Raw genomic sequence first — 22,970 nt, 5'->3', positions numbered from 1 at the left:
CCTGTGTAAATATCATTTTTTACCTTGTTTTCTATGTTCAAAAGGAACAACTAGACATTAAATGAACCTGTAACTTAAGTCATTTACATTGAAATAAATAGTTAAGTTGTTTCTAAAATATTTGCCTAAATAGTCAGTATTTCTGCCCCATTTCCACAAGTGTATCATAGCAGTGGTTTTAAATATTTACACTGCTTTGTCCTGTGAAATGGTCAATATTTTCTCTCCTCCTCAATCGGATTAGGATGTGAGGCTGAGAGTTAAGGAGAGGAGCCTTTGAAGGTGGTAAGGAGAGAAGCTGTGTCTTCCCCAGAGCAGATTATGCAAAGATCAGAGGGGCAAACTTCCCGCTGGCACCTTCTGTCTGCTAGATACAGTTTGACTTTGTTACCTTAGTTTCACAGCAGAGGGAGATTCCTCCTTGTTCATGCCCTGTGGGGGTTAAAAGAAACTGCTTGCTGGGAGAGAAATGGGTCTTCTTGTCCAAAAAAAATAATACAAAAACTCCTCAGACTCTTTGTGGTACTCCCTTTGGTTATATTTTACTTCCTCTTGTTCTTTCTGCTATTTTGTAGCAGTGTTTTACCAAATTGAATTTGAGTGTTATAAGGCAACACATAATTATGTAAGACGTCGGAAGAGCCAGACCAGTTGAGCGTGTCAGCATGCTAACATTTGCTTTATAACATTAAACACAAACTACAGCAGAGGCTGATGGGTATTGGTTTTGTTTTCATGAATTAGGTCATAAATCATCATGGCAGTCCATTTATTATTGGTCAATATTTCAGTGTTGTACTAACCAACATTAAGAGTCATGCCAATAGTGTGTAATGAAAATTCATGGTTCATACAATGAAGAACACAAAAGTCAATTTATGTCAGTTGATGTAACTGAGTTCTGAATTAATCAATATTTCATATTAACATTGAGTCGATGACTATGGAAGGTTAATTCGCAGTGACAAACCACTGGTTTCCATATATTCTCCTTTCTTATCTATATCGCACTTTAAAATCAATTTTTTTTCCAATCAACAGGAAAACATTATTTGGGTGCTAAAAAGTCTACTTAGTGGTACTGTTTGATATTTAATGATACATGTCACTCCAAAGATCTACTAATACATTCAATGAAAAATAGGTATTTAATATTTAACTGAAAATGTGTACGGTGTGCCGCAAGGCTCAGTTTTAGGTCATTTAAAGTTGTGTTCTTTTAATATGTAACATGTATAATTTCTCCAAAGTATCTAGGGTTGTCCTGCTCATTATTCGAAGAAGACTTAACTTAAACTTGTATTCACTTTTAAATAGCTGACCCTTTTAATAGCCTCTTCATGAACCTGACTAAAGCAGAAACCGTTGATAATATCAATCACCAACCTTTTTGCTTCAGTTCAAAATTATTATTATTATTAACTATTTAATTTCATTTGTTGATTATTTTCTGCTTTTGTAGGATCACTCAATATATTGAATTGTAAAATGTTAACTATACCATTTGTTACATGACAACTTTATTCGCAGAACCACCCAATTAATACATGTCCTTATATTGTCATTCCTTACTCATGCAGTCATTCAGTTACATTATAATTACATTTGTTATGTTAATACTTTGAAATGGTATGTGTCTATTTAGAGTGGCTCCAACATTGCTCTCTCACGTTTTACAGGTAGCTGGGTAGCAGTTGAAAAAGTGTTTATGGAGCCAGGATGACATCAGATACCATGACCAATCAATAGGTTTTCTCTCTGCCTGCTTGCCCTTCAGGTGTCCATGAATTCAGAGGGAAGGAGGCGGTTCATCTGGTGTAATAAAAGTAAGCTTGGAGGAAAATGTGACAGATGTGGAGAGGCCTGTGCCAGCGAGAAAAGCGAGAGTGGGACTGTCAGACATGTCGACTCCGGCGAAGTGATGGATGGAGAGTGAGGTAAGACAGATGACATCGTCTGTCTGAGGCCGTGTTGTCATAGTGGAGGATTGCCGCTTGTCTTAACCTCTCAATATCAGAGAGCAAACTGAAGTTTGTTTACACTGCTCTAGTGGAGTGATTTAGAATGAGGGGCGAGGGAGACGTGGGTGTAGAAGGTATGCTCGCTGGAGGGTCGGATCAGGTTTCTAAACATTCCCTTTGAAATCGAATAGCAACCATCCCAGGCGTTTTTTAAACTCCACCAGCCCCGTTTGGTTACAATCCTCAAGGTGGAGAGGAGGCCAAACACAAACACAAACAGAGCAAATTAAATATCAATATCAGTTTTCGTCTTTAAATAACCATAATAGTCAACATCCAGCCTGGAGCCTGGAGAATAATAGTAGTGGAAAATAAGAAAGTGTGTTTGGTGTTGTTATGGAGCCTCATAAAGCAATAAAGGACACACTATAACTGTTATTAGAAGCCCTACTGTGTACTTTTCTGAATAGAATACATTTTCTTACCATTTTCTATATTTTGTAGTATTATTCTTACCCTGCAAATCTTTTCTGCAAATGAAAAGGTAGGTGAACAAATAAGTTTCCAACGTCCCTAATCACCCCTCTGGTTTCACCCTTCATATCAATTGCTTATACTTTCAACAATGCCTCATGGAAAAAGCTTATTTTTGGCGTTTAAACAAAGGCCGGAGTTAAGCAAAGAGCTGATTGATTTACGACATCTTGTGTTGCTAAAACAATAAGACGTCCAGGGGAGAAAACAAAAACATCCCCAGAGATGAACTTGCTGAATGCTCTTCAAAACAACATGGTTTGGGGTGTGTGTTATTACGATGGAAGATGGATTGGAGTCTGGCTTAATTTGCCAGGAGTCAGGTGTGGGTGTGGGGGGGTGCCGGGGATCGGGGTTGGTGCATCGGCGCTGAGGAGGGGGTTTAGGCTCATTTCCAACCCCAGGTTGAAGTGTGTGTGTGTGTGTGTGTGTGTGTGTGTGTGTGTGTGTGTGTGTGTGTGTGTGTGTGTGTGTGTGTGTGTGTGTGTGTGTGGTGTGTGTGTGTGTGTGTGTGTGTGTGTGTGTGTGTGTGTGTGTGTGTGTGTGTGTGTGTGTGTGTGTGTGTGTGTGTGTGTGTGTGTGTGTGTGTGTGTGTGTGTGTGTGTGTGTGTGTGTGTGTGTGTGTGTGTGTGTGTGTGTGTGTGTGTGTGTGTGTGTGTGTGTGTGTGTGTGTGTGTGTGTGTGTGTGGTTGGGGGGGGGGATTACACTGTCACACTGTTCATACTGTTTATGCATACCAGGCCACTGTGAGTGCCTCTTTGTCGCGTAAGTGTTTACTTGAATTTATTTTGGGAGAATTCCACATGACTGGGACGGAGATCTCTATAAATTATGGAATTGAGCGCTTTGTGTAATGATAACTTTTGTCAGCTAGTCAGCCTGTGTGACAGTGTTTTTAAGCGTGTGTAAATACAGGGGTGGTGAAGGAGGGAGAGGGGTGTCTGCGTGTTGAAAGGTGCTGCAGACGTTCTTGTTCATTTAGTCAGAACAATAACAATGCTGTAAATGAGCTTCTTACACCACTACCCTCACTGCTGAGAACCAGTGAGGAATGTCATATTATTAGTTATATCTAGTAGTACTGTACAATTTTGATATATTTGCACTTAAAGGGTTAGGGGTTGGAGTCAGGGTTGCAGTAAATAAAACATTTATGTCCTGTCAAAAACAAATATATAGTCTGCTGTTACTGAGAGATTATAAACTGAGATTTTACCTTGAACTTTTGGAGAAAACACAGTTTTTCTAGCATACCTCAATGGTGATGGGGAATCAAAAAAACGAGTAAAGTCTTGATGGATTGAAGTGATGGTTGCCAAGTATAATAACAGCAATAGTATATCAAAACATGCGTTTACAAACTCTCACCCAACTCTTGCTGCATTACCCATATCTCCTTTACTTAGTCATTTGCTCACAACATATGCATTTTCACTAAAACTAAAAGTCAGGACGAATTACACCCCTTTGCAAACTGGAGACAGTTGGTGTGTAAGTGTTTTAAAAAGTACGGTTTTAGGGAAAACCGGATTTGATAAATGAGACTTGTATAATACAGGGGTATAGTATGATATAGTTTTCCTTCTGTTTATTTACTTCAATTCATCAAAACTTTTCCCTGTTGCTTTGATTATGAAAAAAGAAAGTTTAACGGTAACACAAGGTGAGTAATTGATATACAAAATGATCATTGGGTGGCTAAAGAATTCCTTTAAGTTGAGTATCTCCATTTCATGCTGCTTTACACCACACTACATTTCCATATTGGGAAATATTGTACTTGCTATCCCAATGCATTTGTCTGACAGTTTAAGTTATTTTCCAGATTCAGTTCTTACATATGCAAAATCAGCTAGTAAAACACGATGCATTAGTTACTATTGGGTATATGAAATACCGTTTTGTAAATTCCAAGGCCGATCGTTTCATTTTCAATTATCATATTTTGTGTGAAGGGACAAACTCCTAGGTATGTAAATGGAATGATACAAAGTATAGAAAAGCTGCTTATTCACTAAAGCCAGAACCTAAACATTTTGGCGTTTTTTTGACAAAGTTAATTTGGGTTATATTCTTGTGATTCTCCATTATTTTTCTGTATTTTGGCTTAACGAATAATCAGCCACTTGTGTCAGTAAAGAGAACATATCTGTCCTGTCACTCTGCTGTTACTGAGAGATTATTTAATTTGAACGACTGAGTGTCAAATCAAAAGTGGAGTTATTCTGCGGTTACCTCTACTGTTCTCAGTGGAGCTACTTACTCCAAATTGGTGGTGTTCAGGACACAATGTATTGTAGTGCCAAGCCACACACATACCCAATACCTATATGGACCTGAGGAAAATCACATGGAATGAGTGGCTGAAATTGAATGAATGGCCATACAGTGAAAGTGTTGGCATGTCAGAGACAGGTTCCCTAGTTTCCAAGATCACGACACGAGGATGCGGTGGAAACGCTGGACACCTACATTTCTCTTGGCAAGCTCTTGAAATAAAAAATGCTAGTCACTCAAAACCATTGTTGAGTAAAGAAAACGTCTTTCACTGAATAGGAAATACCAGTGTATTCTGCTGCACTATTATTATACTGAAGAGAGAATACTATTGTGGAACTGTATTGGGAGCTGGATACAAGAAATCAGAAAATCGACTGTTTTTTTGCTGTATATAATGAGATAATGAGACATAATGGATTTCATCTCGAGTGTTTAAACCAACAGATTATATAATTATGGTTAATTAGGAAACTGAAGTGCTCTTTGGTGTCTTTGCCGTTCAGTACAGCAGCACCATCTAGTGGCTGTTGCAGTTAATTTGTCCATGTGTTGCAGTGGAGGGAAGAGACAGAAATCCTATTGACTGTTATCTTGTTTCTGCACTAATGGATGTGACTCATTTAGTAGCATTGCCAATGAAAACCACACTGCTTCAGAGGGGATGAAAGATCAAACCCAACAGAATAATTAAGTCATACAAAAAGTCCATGGCATCTTCTGAAAAGACAAACATATTCTGACTCATCTCAGTCTATTGCTTAAAATGCTGGAAGTAGGCCTGCTATAACTGACGATAGCAAACTCTTTACAAGATGTGCATGTTTACAATAGCACCCTTCTACCTTTTAATATAAAGTCCAAGCGTATATGTACTCTCACCTCCTGTCTTTGTTCTTATCTCTTGAACGAGAACGATTCAGACGAGTGGACTTTCGGCTCCGGCTGCTGACCACCTTGCTGTTGGAGGATGAAGACGAAGAGGAGGATGACCGTCGACGCTGTTTCTTCTTCCTCCTGCTCCGACTGTCATCCTCACTATCAGACGAGCGCCGACCCATGCTGGCTGTCTGTCAGCTGGCATAACACAGACAGTAGTGTTACTAACCGAGGAGCTAGCTCTTATCATTTAGCAACACTTTGATACAAAACACTCGTGAACCCACTTAACACAGATTGTAATGCATTCCTCTACATTACTTGTACAACACTTTGTATTAATGTATTTTTTTAACGTTTTATTAATGTAATGTAACCACAAAGATTTAGAAGATTGAAATGCAAATAACAAATATGTCTAAGCAGTTGATTTATGGAATTTCTTATTGGAGTAAATGTGAAATTTAAGAATGTAACAACTTTTTCTAATAATAATGGTCAACAAATATACAACTGAGATATGAAATGTGGTGTGTATATTCATTCATTTGGGACCTTTTTAAATACACATATGTGATTTATTTCCTTCATTTTCAATTAGAAATTAATAGTCATTATTATACTTAGTATACTCATTTTTTTGTTTTTGAGTATCAAGAGCACCTCAAACTGTAACAAGCTTAACGCAGCGTCCACACGGTGGCGTGCGTTGAAGCTTGCCGGTGGTCGTGTCTGAAACTCGACCAACAACCAATCACATGAATCTTCCGCCCCTGACACAAAAGCATGCGGTTTGATTGGCTAGATCTTGTACTGGCATATGATTCGATTGGCTGACGCTTCCGTCGAAGCTTCAAAAGTTGAACATTGCTCAACTTTTGAAGCGAGCAACGCGAGCAAAGCAGCCACAATGCAGTTCGGCGAAGCGTGACGTCACCCCATTCAAAGTGAATGGGCAGAAGCGTTGAAGCTTCAACGCACGCCGCCGTGTGGACGGGCCGTTAGCCTAGCTATGTCAATACTTCAAACATAACTTATTATTTGTTATCGTATTTTGCGTAATTTAGGTTGAACACCACCTAATTAAATTATTAGTTTATCAACCGATCAAGTCTGTAAAATGTTAGAAACTACCAATAGCATGAGTCCAGTTTGTCAACAGTCATATAATGCAAAAAAGCAGCAAATACTCACGTTTAAGAAGAATGATTTAAGAATATGTTTGCATTATCAAAACACACACATCAGACAATAGGCTGAACCATTTTATTAGTACAATTTGACAAGTGACACAATACAAGGATTGATGACACCGTCCTACCCTGAAAGGCTCTTGATTTGAAATAAATAGATTGTAAGGAGAACAACGTCCCATTGAGATGGTTAGTAGATCTAAAATAAACATAAAATAAAAAGACAACTGGAAACATTTATGCAGAATGTGTTCTTTTCATTATTTAAGAAAAGCAAGAATTAAGAAAACGTTTCATATAAACACCGTGCATTACCCCATAGCCTATTACATGGAAGTAATAAATAACTAAACTTATACTGTCTGATGAAATTCTTTGACTTTGAAAGAAATATATAACGGAGAACATTTCTGTTTGTTTTCAACTGGTCCTGAATAGAATCTACTTTAATATCTTCATGTTTCAATAAGGCATCAAATGTGTCGGTTCTATATATTTTTGATATATCTTCCTTTTTTCTCTTTCAAAACTATCTATGAAAACCGTCCGCTCTCTGTTCTCTAGGGATACTCCTTTTACTGAACAACCTGAAATGTTGGCTATCTTTGGGGTAACGCCTTTGTGTTTAGTCTTGGAGAGAGAGAAAAAGGCACAGTCTGCAGAGCAGGATTACACAGAAGAGTTCAGTCGAAGTGCTTTGTTGCTGAACTCCTCTCTGCGGAGCAGAAAGTAGCGCACATTGTTGTGGTTTCTTTTCCGTTACATCAGATAGAGATCTTTTTTTTTCTTTTTCTGGGAGGCCGGGCCTGCAGCTCCTGAACCCATGCAGGCGGGTGAAATGAGACGTATGCAGCTGCGAGGAAAAAGAAAGACAACCCAATATTGTGTTTCAGTCCTCGACATGTTCAAAACACTAGTGGCATCAGACACTATGACACCTGGTGTTTTGTGGTCAGCGACAAACAAAGCTGAACGGTTTATTGTCCACACCCCTCTTTTCCCACAGTGGTTTTCAAAGCCTTCAGCGCCCTCAAAGGCTCATGGGAAACCTTGACAGAGTGAGCGAAAGACATTGTCAGGTGTACTGTCCATGATCAGCCTGCCATGTCAACACAAGCACTTATTCTCTGGGCTGTGTCCATATTCATTACAAGTCTGAGAAGATTAGAGTTGCCGGTGAATGAAGGACAGTACTGATGCAGAGACAGAAGAGCAAACCTCAGTCTTATCTGAGACACCGGGGGGGGGGGGGGGGGGACACAGATACTGTATCTGACTCCCCACATGGTTCAGCTCGTTTGGAAAACTGTGCTGATAAACTGGCTGCACTGAGGAATAAAAGGCGCTCAGAGGCTGTTCTGATGGAGTTTTTCACAAAACAGAAAGGAAGCAGTTTTCTGCTGCTTGAACTGGCTGCTGCTACGAAACCAAGTTAAACACAGCATACGTGTCCGACACATTTAAACTATATAAACCAATTATATGGACACGATGATGGTATACCCTGCAGGGGAAGGACTTCCTATCCCTTGAGAAATGAATATACATATGCAGCAAAACGTCAAAATAAAGAGGTAGCTAACTTATGAAATGTTATACAAATAAACTATACTATACTAAGAATTAGAAACTGGTTTTACATTAGCTACTGAGTTATATGGGTTAACACCATTGACACATTATGAACTAAATGTGTGCTAAGCATACAAGAGGATATGCTTTCCTTATTTCTTCATTTAGACATTCTTCTTAACACACAGTAGTTATTACCATGGATAAATGTATGAATGCTTATATTTCACATAGATTCAAAAACCTACACTGTGTTTTGGAGTTCCATATTGACACTTAAGACATTAACATTATTTTCTATCCAAAACCAAAGTAGTAGCCCAATTTTGGAATGAATGAAACCAAAAAACATTATTGTCAAGCGAGACCATAATGTCACCTTTTGGACCTTTTCCTGTCCTCTGTGTCTTTTCTTGAACAATTTGTAGACAAATAAATAATAGCAATAGTTAACTCACATTCGGATCTCTCTTTTTTTCTAAACCTAAAAAACTGGTCTTTTACTAAAAGAAGATGAAGCGCAATTGAACTCCTGGTCCCTGATGCATTCTTCAGGAATTCGCAAAAGGTTTATCTAAATTCCTTCTGAACCCCAAAACCCCCGTTTGCTTTCAAAGCCCATCTGGTTCGCAGTGTCTGGAATCCCGTCAGTAGTTGCTGAAGAAGCCCACACTGGTTGGCGACTCCTTGACTGTGACAGTAACTAGATTAGCAGTGACATCTGTTACAAACACGTGTTCTATCAGACTGCGGGTGGGCTTCCAGTCCTGGTTCTGGACCGTTACCGAGCCATCCTGTCCAACGTAAGAAGAATCCTGGTCCGTGTCCGAGCCGCTCTCCTCTTCACCCGTGCTCATCTCATTAATTTTGGCCTTTTTGCCGTCTTTGGGGCCAATCTGTCTTGCTGGATCTGGACCTCCGTGGAGGATTTCTGCACACTGCCCATCGCCAGCCTGCCCTGGACTCTGGGGGTCTGGAACTCAGTCGCCTCCTTGACCATGTCTACCCCAGACTGGCTCTTTCTGGCCTGAAGTCTTCCAGGGGTAGCAGGACTTTTTGGAGGATTATAATCCTGCAAGACAGTAGTTTTCCGTGCTGGTAGTGTTGAATTTCTCAGGCCCGATACTGGAGCAGTACCGTTTCCGGGAACAGCGTTGCTTTTCACAAGTTTGTTCTGAAGATTGAGTGGCTGAGGACCAGAACCGTGATTGGACAAGGCATTTTTAGAAGGTAAGGCAGCCACAGCTTTAGAATTTGGTAACCGCTGCAGTGTTGACACAGGGGCCTGGGCTTTCTTTTGTCCATTGGGGGAGCTTAGTGTATCCTGAGTGGTTCCTTGAATGAGGTGTTTGGATGTATTCAAATTCAACGCTGCCACTCCTTTTGATTTACTAGCAGCTGCTTTCAAATCCAGACTTGTCCTACAGCTCACGCTGGAGATGGACAGTTTACCCTCAGTGACATTCCTGCTCTGGCTGGATTTGTTCAGGGAGAGGGAGGCGGGTTGGACTGACCTCCCTGATCCCACAGAGCTTTTTACAGCCCCGCCCTGAGTCACAGAGCTCTTGTTCTGACTGCCTACTGTATCCCTTGGCGAGCCCCGATGAAAACCCATGAAGGTGAAGCTTGCTGGGTGAACAGGCTTCTTGATTGCTCCTGGAAGATCTGCATCTTTGGAAGCCTTCAGAACTTTGCGAGGGCCCTTGTTCTGCTGAAATTCCTTCACTTCAGGGGACGGAGGTTTCCTGCTTCGTTTCTTTGGGGGCTCCTGTTTTGCGACAAGGATCTGAGCCTTCTTCTGAGGGACAGGGTGAAGGTCTCGTGTTCTGACATTTGAGGTTACTGGTGTGACATTGCTATCGTCGTCATCGTCCTCTGAAGAGGATGAAGAGGACGAGCACGAGGATGAGGAATCAGAAGACGATGATGATGAGCCTGATGAAGAGCTGCTTGACTTTGTTGCTTCAGGCACATTTTCCTAAACAAAATAACAAACGTTAGCTGCTGTATGCTAATCCGACAAATTATTAATAATCTTCTGCTCTGATTTGTCCTTACTAGAATTTTCCGTGGTCGTCCCCTGGGTCTCTTCCCTTTCTTAAGTATAAGAAGTTCCTTTTCTTGCTCTCTATAAAACCAAAAAACAACAACAAAAAATAAGCAAATGCTTGACAGGGGGATACTAACAACAACATTATTCACTGACTAATACCGTTTCTCCAAATCTTTCTGGTTTTGTGATTCAACTTAGATTAAAACATGGAGTGGGAGAGCAAAACGAAAAACAGCAATTTATAATAGTTTATTTGAAGGATCACAAGGATTCTCAAGCCATGATTATGTATTCGACAGTTTTTGGGGAGGGGAAAACTGGAGCAGGGGTCACTTGTATGTGTATGTGTTGCCATGTGTTGCAACACGGACTGACGATGTGCACCTAGAGGCTATAAATAGCTGGTAAAGACATGTGCAAACAGGCTATTTTACAATAAATAACGTGCCAACGACAACATTAACTAGCATTAAGTGATTGTGTGAATATGTAGACCTGTCAGAGAGGTACAGTGAATGATAGCACAAGACACAGGCTCATGGGAAACCTGGGGGAGAGGGGTCTTCTGTATCATCAGGGATTCCTCCTGGCAAAATATCTTGTAGTGTGTGAAAGAGTGTTGACAGTCAGTCATGTACTGTGAAAGCTACAACAACTTGAAGTCTTAAGATTACAGTACAGTGAGCAGTACAGCCATCAAATGACTTTGGTGTTGCTTTAATGCGCGTTTGAGCGTTACAGAGCTGATTTTAATATTTAAAGATAGACCACTCATTGGTGGTTTAATTACTCGATAAGGACACTCACTTCTTGTTGAATGCAGCCAACAGTCTTGGGTCAAGGATGTTTTCCTGGGGTTCCCAGCTGTTGTGTCTGTAAGAAATTGACAAGAGTGTTACAGATCAGTGTTAGTCAAGATACAGAACCATGGTGATCCAGCTATATTAAAATGACCGTCAATCTCAGCAGGGAACCCGCATTTAGATAAAGACCTTAGCCGCTTTCACACCGCAGGACTTGCCGTACTTTAGTGCCGGCACTAAAGTACCACGGCACTGAATCCGCCAGAGGGCTAGTGCCAATCGCATTCACACCGCAGTACTTTCCCTGAGGCAAGATTACGCTGACGTCACTTCGTCTTCTTCTTCTCTGGGTTTACTGGCAGGCCGCAAAACCACTTCACGGCGAGTACACAAAAAAACGAGAGAAGAAGAACTACACGGGGGAGGGGGTATAAAGACCACCCGCTGTATGAGGCGTTTGTTTACTTTCCAACCTCAGACATGATGGAGTTCATAAGGGTAATTTACAAATAAAATACCCCATTATAACAATGGACTTTATCTTTAAGTATTTATTATATATTACCCCCTCAGGCTGATTTTGGAAAAGGACATTAACCCTTGTTTGGTGTTTTTCCCTTATTTATCTAAAACAAATGACATGATAAATGACTTGTGTTTATGTGTGTAAGACTTGTGTTTCTGCCCGTGCCATTGCTGCACAAGGTTGCAACATTGTAGATAAACTCAACCACACCTGTCTGCTCTCACATTCTTCTATTCTGCACATTTGGGGTGGGACACAATAAATAAAGCTTCGCCAGTTTGTTTGTTTTATTGCACAGTCAAGACATAACAATAACGGCATCACGCTGTTCCAGGTGTGTCGTATGCATGTAAATTGAAGTTAAATAAAAGTGTGAAATGTCAAATAAAGTGTATGTAGTTTCAAAACAATGTAACAGTGGCAATATATATAGCAGCAGACACACCTTAGTGCAAGTTAGGTGTCAGTATTACAAAACAGTGGCAATATATATATATAATAAGAATAGAAAATCGTTACCACTCTTATTATTGTGGTCTTTAATTTTTTTATAGTCCTGCCTGAGTTTCTTTATTTTTACCCGGCATCCGTGTGCACTGTGCACGATTCCCAGCTCAAGTAGCTTTTGCGAACATCGCTCAAAACATTTGGAGTTGGGAACTGCTTTCTGTAGAAGCTGCTGCATCCCGTCCTCAGAGTAAATTGCCAGAAGCGCCGACACTTCCTCATCATTCCACCGCTCCGGTGTTGTAGTACGTGTGGTCATAACTGCTTTAAAGTACAAAAAAACGACTCGCTCAGGTGTGGATGTGGTTTTGTAGCAAGGAAAAAAATGGCTGCCTAACAAAAAAAATTCAGAGTCTAACGGGGCGTGGTTTGCAATTCGCCCAGCCAATTGAAATAGAATATAAATTGGCACTCTTTTATCACCAGGTTCGTACCACCTCTCTAGCAGGGACTGAAAATGGCCAAAAGAGTTCCCGGCACTGAGTAGTCCCGGCGGTGTGAACGCGACATTATTGGTACTAACGGAACTAAAGTACCAGGGAAAGTACCAGGGAAAGTCCTGCGGTGTGAATGCGGCTCTTGTTCATTCAGAAAACAGTACTCTCTTAGAGATGACTTTAGGCAGCCAGTATGGTACCTGAGAAAAGCTATTCTAGTATAGGCTGAAATAGACCATTCAAGTTAGCTCAAGACAGAGCAACACTAGAAATCTATTATGCTTCAGTAAACTGGCTGTTTACCAAAGGCTGTGCTCAACTAACACATTCTTCTTTAGTTGATTTATGCAAAAATAATTGCAGTACATTTTGTATTTACCAGAAATATGCCCTTGAGTTTCTTGGAAACATGTTATATAGTATGACAATGGCACAAAACACGAGTAATCGACAGAAAAGGTCGACTAAAACCAAAAAGTTTCTCTTTTTTTTTTAAATAGACAATCTGACAATCACATCCATTTTAAACCGTGCCTGGCTAGCTCCTTTGAAAGTTCGAAAAGAGGTTCAGTTCTGCATTCCTCTTCAAAAGTAAAAATGTAACTAGCTTTTCCATCATTTTGCCAATTCTAAAAAATATATTGGACTGTAGCAGAAATATGTGGGGAATTTCTGGGAAAGTTTGGCTATTTCAGTGACAGGCGGACTTGCCTCCCACAGCTACTACATCAGATTCAGTTTTGAGTTCTTTTTACTCTGAGTGATGAAAACCAGATTGCTCTTCTTTGAAGAAAAACATAAACACACCAGGAAGAAAGATCACTTTTAGGTCAAAGAAGTGTTATGACTTCACATAGCAGAAATAACTTTGTTTTTCATGGTGGCACCTGCACATTGTGATATGCACTGAATTAATCAAGGGTTACTTTTTCTTAAACTGTACTCTCGTTTCGTTGTAGATATAATAATCAGCATGTCAGCTCCCTTTTTTGTACAAAGAATGTGTGAAAAAATACTCACTTAACTACAGAAACACACTAAAAACCAGATCATGGGTTTTTTTCTTGAGCTGATCTGAACTACATGCATTTGTAATGACCTTTCTCCTCATCACTTGTTGTTGAATAGCCTATTCTGATCAGCAGTCACCACTGAAATAATCAACCCCCACCCTTTATATACACACACGCACACACACACACACACAAAGGATGTGGTTCTAACAGAAAGCTATGGAGCTGGCAGGCAACAGTGTGCATTGATGGTGGATTACAGCAACAATGTGCAGTGAACAGAAAGGGCAAGTGACAAGAATTGAAGGCAGAGTGGAGCCTTGCAAGCAGCAACATAAATGAATTGTAAAAACTTACCAAAAATAACAGTAAAATGTGGTGTTATGTAACAAAACACGTATACCATGGTTATAAATTATATATAAATAGTAATTGCAAAGTAGAGTGATTGGTTTTCGGGTCACACACAAATAACTTGTTTAAAGTCATGGAAAAAATATAAAATTATTACAATTATTTGATTAAATCCGAAGTGTGTAAAACCGGAATAATGATTTAGCCGTAAACGTATTTGCTGTGGTTGTCCGCTAACTTCCCAAATTGGAGGTGTTATGAACAAAAGAAAGCAAATGTAAAGGCAGAATTTATGAGCTGTATTTGTCCAAAACCGCCCTCGGAAACCAAATGCGAGGAAATCGCATGGTTGTTGTCATCATGACTCGGTAATTCGCTTATAATAAATAACGGTTTAGCGATGAATTTAACTGGAAGCAACAAGCGACACGTTGTTGTTGTTTTCATTGTTTCGGGCGGAGCACAGGTCCACTTGTACTTACTTGGATGACCATCCCCTCCACTTCACGAGATACTCCAACTTTCCCTGGAAGAAAAACCAAGAGCGGAAGAACGTTTTGTAAACAGCTAGAAGAAGAATAACTGCGACTAAAAGTTTTGAATTGTTTCACAGCTCTGACCTTTTTCAGCCGCTTGTTTAAAATGCACTCCGCATCAAAGACCTGCTCTCCCACGGCGCTCAGCTCCTCCATGTCTGCCTTCGCCCCGAGTAACAATCCTTTATGATACAAGAGGCGCGTGGACCTGCACCGAATGACGCTCGGACAGGACCGGGTGTGCTTAGTATTGCCTTCAAAATAAAGCTCTTACTGTGAAGAAAGTTTTTTCCCCCTTATCAAACTCATTAAATAGCATAAAGCCACCAAAAATATCATGTATACTTAAAAAAAAATGTACAGTTTTTAACGTTCTACTGTTGATATTACTACAAATGTAGTACTTTATATTTTCTGTTTCTCTACTCCTGTATAATGAATGCCAATCATGGACTTGATATAACTCCTAATGCTGTATCAAAATCAGTTACACATTTGGTATCAATGACGTTTATATCTGTTTATCTACACATACTGTGCAACACAATGCAATATTAACAGTATCAAATATCAGTATATTCAAAATATAAACACATATAAATAAACATAATTGTATAACTTAAAAACACAATAAGAAGCAAAGGCTTTAAAAAGGATAATCAATTAAACTCCAAGAAAACAATCAATTTCATGCAACCTTAAGGTGTTACATTTATTTGAGTGATAAAAAGCACAGTTAGAAGTAATCATAGACTGTATATATAAAGGAAGTAATCCATTCACCAGATGAATGAGGGCAATAGATAGAACATTGGTTGTGTGGAAATAAGAATGTATCTGGTCCGAAACTAATTTTCTGTTTTAATGTATAGACAGGTTCTCTTTAGTCTGACTTTGTTTATTGTGACCGTTTCAAAATACCAAGGCAAATTCTTTACATGTTAAATTACTTAGTTTCTGATTTCTAATTCTGATTTGAAATAATGATTGTAAATGTATAGGCTGATGCTTAAAATATTGAGTGGTATTTTTAGAAATAGCTCAGGTAACTTCAACAATGTCCATTGTTTAGACAAGTAAGTTATTTAAACTGATGTGAATTTTGTAATGTGAACACTTGGAAGTATGTTGATATAAATTATAAGCAGACAAAAAACAGTACCACTCCCACCAAAGATGTCATACATCACATTATTTTGAAAGTTGTAACAGGAAGTGATCTGTTTCCGCGCATAGCTTGACACAACTTAGAACGTGTTTGCTTAAATGTGTCCCCCGGCAGCCACCGTTCTCTGATCGAAACACTTATTCACTTAATGTAAGTGAAAGTAGACGTGATCATAATTGCTTCGATCGTATAAAACATTGTTTTCGAATTAAGTTTTAAACGGAAATGTCTTTTATTGCTGCCTTTACTTGTTTGTGGTATAAAAGTTATTACATATCTTCTACATTATTAGCATTTAACAGAAGTTGTTGTATTGGCGGCCTTTGTTTAAGCAGCAAGGAATGCTCTTATTCAAGGCAACTAACGGTATTACACAATTGTAAGACACTTCATAACCATACGTAGAAGAGAACATGTTATTACAGTCCGTGCATCGAACAATTAAACAGAATGACAATAAACAAAAAATTAGCAGATACTTATTTTATGAATTTAATACAATTACATTCAACTCATTTTGTTAACTTCTATTCTCCGTTTTCGAACAAACATTATATTAACAAAATGGTATGCAAAACTCTGCTCTTGTGTTCCTTGTGCAGAGTGCATTTCTTCACATGTGATAATACAATAATTACCCAGAAGAGATTTCCAGCAAGCAGCTTTCTCAATGACAGACTGTAGCAGCATGTTTTTGTTTTGTTTTTTATTTGTTGTTGTGGCGTTCAAAGTGAAGTCTGGTATATCATTTATTTTGCCGGAAGTTGATCTGAACTTACTGACCTGAAACACAGAAAAAATAAATACAATCTGATAGATAAATATAATTGTTGTTGTTATAAGGAGTTATGTTATCTATGACAATTTTATAAACAAAACCAAAATGAAAATATATTTTTTTAATATGAAAAATATTAAGGATTTTGGTCTGATGCAATCATTACAGAGGAATTATTTAAAATATTATAAATTGATTTTGATTACAATTGCGATATTGTGACATTACTATTAATATCTAATAACAAAACACAATATTGTTTTATCCATATTGTTTAGCCATTCAGAGAAAAAACAAGGATGATAAATAAAATAGTTACAAATTGTCAACCATTACCTTTTATTCTTGCGTTTATCCTTGAGTAATTTATGGGATGTCACCATGATAAAAACTACAACAAGAAATCCAGCTACTGCTGCCAGTCCATTGAATATATTGTTCAGGACATCCACGTCTTCACCTGGAAACAGATGAAATTGAAATGACAGAGATCACATTGAATTGTTTTTCTATATAAACAAAGTATATGGGACCATAGTATTATTTTCCTTCTTCTGCTTTTCCCCTAAAAGTACCTTGACTAACAAAACGGCACAACAAAAGTACTGTCTTTACTCAGGCCCCACATTGCATCAACCAACCACACGATGGCGCTGTGACAACTTTTAAGTTCTTTTCAATAACTTCTTTACTGCGTGGCCCAAAAACTAGATTATCATCCATCAACTATGCTTTGGTGCTTTCAGAAATGTCCTGCTGACAAAATACTACAGCATTTAATCGCCTAAAAATAGTCTCCAACAAATGCACATTATTTTAGCTTGAGTAACGTTTGCTAAAAAATACAGAAAACCACTGTTTTAGAAAATCACATACTCGCTCACCATATTTGTGAAATGTAGATAATATTGAGAGGTAAACCCACAAATTGATTTCTGGGCATTTCATAGCATTTGTTGTGACAAGTAAAACGTATAGAAAATCACCAGCATTATAATTGATTTAAAACCAGACACTTGTTGTCCTTAGTTTAGACCTCCTTTCTTAAAATCTTTCCAAAGTTACCGTAAGCAATCCTCAATCTACTTTTAACCTACAGTGGCTCTAATTTGGACATAATGTGAAGTCGGAAATGATGGATGAATGGCCTAGTAATGAAGGAGCAGGTGTTGGAGCGACACACTTTTGCGGCCACAGGGAGAGACTCATTAGTCTGATGTAAACTCACCCTGAGTAGTAGTGCTGCTAACCAGCATGTGTTTGGTGGAATTCAGGTGGCCGTCATTGACCTCCGGCTTGATGCCCAGGATGTGACACATCAAGGCGTAGATGTTCACCGTCTCGAAGGGCCCCACCTCCAGGTTCTTGTGAAATGCTGGACCCACTGCCCTGAAGAAGGGCTTCATATCCATGTCTTGGTTGTCAAAGCCATGCTCACCCTTGTGGAACTGAACCGGAAAATACTGCAAGGACATAGAGGGATGGATCACATAGCATGCATGACCCAGTTTGTTAGATTCAATTTTATTTGAACTGTTATAAGCCAGTGATGTTATTAATGGCAGCAGAGTTGACACATAATGGCTTGCTCTTATTTAGTCAGCAGAGGGAGGTATTGTCTAAGAGAAAGAGTCATTTCCATTCTGGAGGATGAATGATTGTTTTTTATTTGTGACTTCGATAAACTAAAGAGATTTGCTGAATGATCATCTCTAAAATGTAAACTTTCATAAAACAATCATAAGGCAAATTACTTTATAGTTGTATGTTGTATTTAGCACCAGCACAATGTGATAGAAGTATCAGCATATCTTAGCAGTTATGTAACAGCTTCAACAAGCTTATCCTTCTCTCAGATCAAACTAAGAGGACTTTAATTGGCCATAAATAGGGAGAAGAAAGAATCAGGTCATACAATCATAATCATAACCAGTCATAACCTCTAGACTTTATCCATCAATGTTTTATCTGTGGATTCACACGACTGATTATTTCCCACTCATTCAGCATTTAAAGACATTTTTATGATATCAGTTATTCATTTAAATAACTGTTTTGATGTGTTCCAGTCAGGATTTCGTCCAAACCACAGCACTGAGACTGCTCTTGTAAAGGTCTTCAATGACATCCACTTAAACACAGACAGTGGCAGAACTTCAGTGTTAGTATTATTAGATCTCAGTGCTGCGTTTGACACTGTTGACCACAGCATATTACTAGACCGACTGGAAAACCGGGTGGGACTTTCGGAAACAGTTCTAAATTGGTTTGAATCCTACTTAAAGGACAGAAACAACTTTGTTTCTATAGGTAAATACAAATCTGAGTTGACAAATATGACATGTGGGGTTCCTCAAGGCTCCATCTTGGGGCCTCTTCTCTTTAACATCTACATGCTACCACTGGCTCAGATAATGAAAAACAACAAAATAAGTTACCATAGTTATGCAGATGACACACACATTTACATAACCATCTCACCAGGAGACTATGCTCCAATTCAAACACTGAGTAAGTGCATTGAACAAATCAATGACTGGATGTGTCAGAAATGTCTCCAATTAAACAAAGACAAAACTGAGGTAATGGTTTTTGGAGCCAAGGCAGAACGTATAAAAGTTAGCGCTGAGCTTCAGTGTGCAATGTTCAAAACAACAGAGCCAGAAATCTAGGTGTAGTCATGGACTCTGACCTGAGTTTCAACAGTCACATTAAAACAGTTACTAAATCAGCCTACTATCACCTAAAGAACATATCTAGGATTAAAAGACTAATGTCACAGCAGGATTTGGAAAAACTTGTCCATGCTTTTATCTTCAGTAGACTCGACTACTGTAATGGTGTCTTTACAGGTCTCACTAAAAAATCTATTAGAAAGCTGCAGCTGATTCAGAACGCCGCTGCTCGAGTCCTCACTAACACTAAGAAAGTGGATCACATCACTCCTGTTCTGAAATCTTTACACTGGCTTCCTGTGTGTCAAAGAATATATTTCAAAAATACTGCTGCTGGTTTATAAAGCTTTGAATGGTTTAGGCCCAAAATACATTTCTGATCTACTGCTAAATTATGAACCAACCTCTCAGGTCTTCAGGGACTGGTCAGCTTTCTGTCCCTAGAGTCAGAACTAAACATGGAGAAGCAGCGTTCAGTTGTTATTATTAAGGAGGCGTATTGCGCAGTGGATAGAGCCTTGGTCTGGTGGTCACAGGTTCAAACCCCACTGCAGTCAGCATGTCGTTGTGTCCCTGGGCAAGACACTTCACCACAAATTGCTTCTGTGGGGATTGCCCACAGTATTGAGTATGTAAGTCATTTTGGATAAAAGCGTCTAACAAGTAACATGTAATGTCATAATGTAATAATTATGCTCCAAATATCTGGAACAAACTCCCAGAAACCTGCAGGTCCGCTGCAACTCTTGCTACTTTTAAATCCAGGCTGAAGACTTTTCTTTTTGCCATTGCTTTTAATTGAAACTGAGCGGTTGTGTTTCGTTAATGAACTATTGGGGCTAGTAACCCCAGGGAATCAGTGTCTGGGGACTTTGTCCTGGCTGGTTTTCTCTGTGTATGCTGCTCGGGACGTATGTGCCATACAAGCGTACACAGCTCATGTTCGGAGAAACCTTAAAGAAAGGAATCAGTAAAATGGAACTTCTGTGTGAACTATTCATATCTTAAACTGCACTGTAACTTTTTATTCATGTACTTTTTATTCATGTACTTTTTATTCATGTATTTTTTCTTTTAATGTTTCTTTTATTATCTTTTCTTTTTAATGACTGTTTTTAAATGCCTTTGTCTGAATGTCTTTCATTTTTGTAAAGCACCTTGAATTGCCTTGTGTTGAAAGGTGCTATATAAATAAATTTGCCTTGCCTATAATCAGTTAGTCATATTCATAATCTCAGTTGTAGTACTGTTTCCAAATGTTGCTGCTGCTTTGAAACTGCACTCTGTAACTTGGCATGGTGATTGGCACAAATGGCAACCTGTGGTGACTGTTCACTTTAAAGGGTAAATCAATAGTATTTGCAGCGGGCAGAAAACTCCTGCTGCACATCTTTCTATGGTTTTAACTTTCCAACATGTTGCTTTTTTGGCTAAACCCAATTCAGTGATGTCAGAGAAAGCATTTGTTTGATAACGATTGATCATTTCTAACTGATTATGTAAACAGTTTATATTTCCAGGTGTCAAACAACCAATTTATGACCAAGAAAGATTTAACAAAGGAGACTTTACTCCTATATTTCAACCTACCCCGTTGATTACATATCCAGGGTCGGACCATAAAATTATGGGGAGGATTCGATCGTTTTTGGCGAAGTGGAGGCGCTCTGGCATCTCCTCCTTCTTGAACACATGGAGGTGTGGATGTGACCCCTTCAAAGCGTCATAGACCTTCTGTAGCTTGCCCGGCTTAGGCAACAGCATCCCAGAAGGCCCAAAGTCCACCAGGTGAAAGGCAATGTCGCTGAACGAGAACCCCGGAATTTTGGATAGCGTGATCTCTTCCACTAGACCATTTCGGTACACCGCGCTCATGCCGTGGTCTGCTGTGATAATGATGTTCAGTCTGTCGTTCAGCCCGTGTTGTTCGGCCGAATGTCGAATGTAGCCCACCGTCCGGTCCACTTGCTTCACCATCTCCTGTCGCTCCGGGGAGTCGGGGCCGTACCTGTGACCGATGCCGTCTGGCTCCCCAAAGTAAAGGGATATGAAGTCCAGATCCTGATTGCTAAACCAGTCCATTACCTTGTCTGCGTTTTCTCGCCAAGCAGTCTCATTCTTGTAGTTGTAAAATAGTGGCTCCACTTCCTGCACCATAGCAACCTCTCCCTGGTAACTGGAAGCTGTTCCAGGAAAGTGTAGAGAGCCAGATTTAAGGCCCTGGAAGGGTAGGAAAAATACAAATTACCACCCACATATAAATATAACACATGTACTTGACATGTTTGAAAGCATGCCAAGAGTTGATCTGTATACTGTGGGTTAACATAGAAACCAAATCAGTTGGCTTGTATAGGTGTTTTGTCAAGAGAAATGGTTTCTAGTGCTGCAAACTGCAAAACAATGTCTCAGAGAGATAAGATGGGAATTTTTCTGCACAGACCTGTCGCTGCGCTGTGATCCAGATAGGCAGAGTGCCATTGTCCCACCACTCATTCACAAACTGAGTCTGATAGTAAGGCTTCTTCTCAGTGCTGGTTGTGTTGAACCACATGTTGTGGATTACCCCGTGATTCTCAATGTAGCGGCCTACAGAAGAGAATCACTGTCAGTCTGCTTGCACTCATTATTCACAGCGTGACACATTCATATTAGAAATGCTATCAACTTAACGGGCTGAGTGGCATGAAGTTGGACAAGGTCTTATGACCAACTTCGGAGATTAGAGGAATTTAATTTCAAGGAAGTTACATTTCTTTTAGCTGGCTCTGATGATTTGAGAGTCAAAATAAGAAAAGAAGGAGGGAATTCTTCCCTCAGTCATCCAAGTATAATTATCTTACTCGGCTATAAAAGCTGTTGGACCCTGGGACATTCAATTACAACTAATTCCCTTTTCCCGTGGCTTTTTTTCAATCCTAGCAAAGTAAATTCAGAGCAGTTTCCTATTCCGCTATGATATGCAGATCCCCTACCAACAGGAAGCACTGTGGTAGAAAATGAAACACTTTACCTGTCAAGAGGCTGAAGTGTGCTGGACTGGTGATAGTGAGGTAAGGAGGTGTGACATACAGGGCTTTGACTCCGTCCTTGGCCATTTTGTCAAGGTGTGGGGTGTCCACATCGCGGTCGTAATCCCACCGGAATCCATCAAAGGAGATCAGCAACACCTTCTGTCTCTGTTTGTTTGCCGGGGCTCCAAGAATGGACGGCGCCAAGAGGAGGCAGAGACTTGCAATCCACAGCATGGCAAACACTTCCCAGATCTACACTGACTATATCCTGCAGCTGACACTCTCACTTACAAAAAGATCCACCTCTGTGTCATCTCACCTGAGAGCTCTGAAGCCAAAAGTTTCACTAACTTATCTTATCTCGTAGATTGGACAGACTTTATCATAGGACCTTTTTACCCTACATTGGGCCTGATGGTGTTAATGATTAATTGTTATGACTAAGAGTTTTGTTCACAGTGAATTCCCCCCCACCTCCTGTTTTGCTCTTGAGGACTGGCAGTAAAGCAGATTAATCTCTCCGGGTATCATGGCTGTTTGTTTCCCCCTAACTCGCTTGTTGATGCTGTCTTTCTGTTTATCTGCCCGCCCGTCTGTGTGTCGGAGTTTCCTCTGAATCATTGCCAATGGGGGAACGACACTTTGATGCGTTTCACCTTGACTTGGGATGGTGCATGATTGATCTGACA

The 22,970-nt window shown here is 39.6% G+C and overlaps 2 protein-coding genes across 2 annotated transcripts; both read right to left on the bottom strand.

Moving 5' to 3' along the window:
* Positions 1-6,903: 6,903 nt before the first annotated feature.
* cbx2 (chromobox homolog 2 (Drosophila Pc class)) lies at positions 6,904-14,861 on the bottom strand. Its single transcript, XM_034206172.1, is given in 6 exon segments — positions 6,904-9,312; positions 9,315-10,395; positions 10,476-10,545; positions 11,278-11,343; positions 14,593-14,636; positions 14,731-14,861. Coding segments are annotated over 6 exon segments (1,581 nt in total). The 5' UTR covers positions 14,803-14,861; the 3' UTR covers positions 6,904-9,064.
* Positions 14,862-16,502: 1,641 nt separating this feature from the next.
* Positions 16,503-22,515, bottom strand: LOC117539834 (ectonucleotide pyrophosphatase/phosphodiesterase family member 7-like). The gene is made up of 6 exons (XM_034206174.1): positions 22,281-22,515; positions 21,711-21,856; positions 20,858-21,487; positions 17,821-18,055; positions 16,929-17,052; positions 16,503-16,597 (listed from the first exon to the last, which is right to left on the bottom strand). The coding sequence occupies exons 1-6, from the start codon at positions 22,513-22,515 to the stop codon at positions 16,564-16,566; spliced, it is 1,404 nt and encodes a 467-aa protein (XP_034062065.1). The 3' UTR covers positions 16,503-16,563.
* Between the last annotated feature and the right edge of the window lie 455 nt (positions 22,516-22,970).

This window comes from Gymnodraco acuticeps, unplaced genomic scaffold (assembly GCF_902827175.1).
Source record: "Gymnodraco acuticeps unplaced genomic scaffold, fGymAcu1.1, whole genome shotgun sequence".
Lineage (NCBI taxonomy): Eukaryota > Metazoa > Chordata > Actinopteri > Perciformes > Bathydraconidae > Gymnodraco > Gymnodraco acuticeps.
The sequence above is the reverse complement of the archived record's forward strand: the minus strand, read 5'-3'. Positions and strand labels throughout refer to the sequence as shown.

What these genes read in the sequence shown, in the direction of transcription:
- LOC117539834 (XM_034206174.1), bottom strand. Translation starts at nt 22,515, where the DNA reads ATGCTGTGGATTGCAAGTCTCTGCCTCCTCTTGGCGCCGTCCATTCTT. An exon ending in ACACTTCAGCCTCTTGACAG is followed by an intron (nt 21,857 to 22,280) that starts GTAAAGTGTTTC and finishes TCTCTTCTGTAG; the next exon opens with GCCGCTACATTGAGAATCAC. An exon ending in GATAAACGCAAGAATAAAAG is followed by an intron (nt 16,598 to 16,928) that starts GTAATGGTTGAC and finishes TCTGTGTTTCAG; the next exon opens with GTCAGTAAGTTCAGATCAAC.